Genomic DNA, 1,881 nt, shown 5'->3' on the forward strand with positions numbered 1-1,881 from the left:
TTGACGGTGATGTATTTATGTTTTCAGTAAGGATCACAGGAACATACTCAGCCTTGGCCCGAATCACACACACTCTCACAGAGACAAAACGCAACCAGTAATAAAACAGAAATAGTTTTGAATTAAACTTTATTAATCAATACTTAATAAATCATTTACAATATGGAAAGTAAAGCAAACAAAGAAAACATCAGCTCATCGCAAAAAGAAAACAATACTTAATTCATATGTCAAGTAAGAAAAATCAGCGCATTATCTTCAAGCTTACAAATTGCGTAATGGACACACCATTTTTCCGAAAGAGAAAGAAAGAAAGAAAATGTGTAAAAATAGGCAACAAGCTTTTGATTCAAGTATATGGAGCCGTCAGTGTATATTGCTAACTACTGCACCACCATCAGGCCCTGTAGACATAAGTTCTAAGGAAGCTGTGACATCATAGTGTAGTATGCATATCTGAGTGAGGCGCTGTATTGCCTTCTGGTCTGAAAGGCATAATGTCTACTGCAATTGTTTTAGTGCTCCTTATTTGTAAGTTATTCATTATACAGTTATAACTGTACTTTTGAAATAATAGAGTTAAGCTACTTTTGTGAATATAAACTAACATTTATATCCAAACATGATGTATTCCGGACATTATTTTTTCGCTGAATTATTTTCCATCCAAGTTTCAGAATTTGTATTAACTAATAGTTGTTCAAATATTACCTAAGACTGTATTATTTATTTATTTGTTTGTTTGTTTGTTTTAGATGGAGCTCACAGTATCATTGTAAAACAAAAGGAGCACTTTTTATTAAAACCTGGAGAAAACACAGACATTACATGTGAACAGGACGGCTCAGATGATTGGATGTATTGGTACAGACAAACTCACTTGCAGGGGCTGCAAATGATACTATTTTCAAGGCTTGAGAATATGGACATTGAAAAAGAGACTAGCTACGAAAGATTTTCTGGCACCAGGAAAGAAAAAAAGAGCTTCTATTTACACATCAGCAATGTTCAGAAGAGCGACTCCGCTGTGTACTTCTGTGCTAGCAGTAAACACAGTGCCTTGCCTAAGCAGCGCTATTACACAAAAACTGCAAATAAATATATTGAATAAGTTATAAGGTTGAGCAGTAGATGGTACTGTTGAGCAAGAATGATCATTTAGGAGACCAAAAGCACAGACACCAAGGGATGCTCCAAGGACAGGCTCTGCCACCACCAAGTACTGAATAAGCAGGCTAAAAAATAAATGGACAGAAGAAAAAGTAACTTTCATAAACTTAAATGTAGAAATTTGTACAGTAAAGTAGCTTAGATTACTTTAGCTTAATAGATTTGGGGCCAAAAGATACACACTTACAAATGCTCTTCTATTCAGTTTAATATTAATATTGTAAACTAATGTTAAATATAGTCTAGAGTTTAGGTTGAGACTGTAAGATAAAAATATAGCCATAAAAAGATTTTCGGTCCCAAATGGAAAAATACAAAATAATCATAAATGCAGTTTTAAGGCAAAGAAAGATTTTTAAAAAAATAGGTAATATATGGTCAGCACTACAGCTGTCTCTTCTTGTCATTGTTCTCTTTCAAAGGCTGGCATGGGATGGCATAGATACAAACGAAGGTTACTGGTCCTTAATGGTCGACTATGCAACGTCACATACCTGTCCCTAAAAGATATTCACCAAGTCCACACATGTGACAAAAAACTTACCCCACATTGTAAATGCATGTTAAGTTTAATATAATTTAGTATTGAGCTATCCTCTGAGTGCAGGTGTTGGAACTGGGAGCCTACAGTAGTGGCAAAAAGTTTTGGGAATGACATAAATATTGGTTTTCACAAAGTTTGCTGCTTCATTGTTTTTAGATTGTTTGTCA

General features: G+C 34.5%; 1 gene segment (V, D, J or C); it reads left to right on the forward strand.

The window, feature by feature from the left end:
• Positions 1 to 471: 471 nt before the first annotated feature.
• LOC120524972 lies at positions 472 to 1,434 on the forward strand. The segment is given in 2 exon segments: positions 472 to 531; positions 756 to 1,434. Coding segments are annotated over 2 exon segments (390 nt in total).
• The last annotated feature ends 447 nt before the right edge of the window (positions 1,435 to 1,881 follow it).

The sequence above is a fragment of the Polypterus senegalus genome, chromosome 3 (genome assembly GCF_016835505.1).
Source record: "Polypterus senegalus isolate Bchr_013 chromosome 3, ASM1683550v1, whole genome shotgun sequence".
NCBI classification, from domain to species: Eukaryota; Metazoa; Chordata; class Cladistia; order Polypteriformes; family Polypteridae; genus Polypterus; species Polypterus senegalus.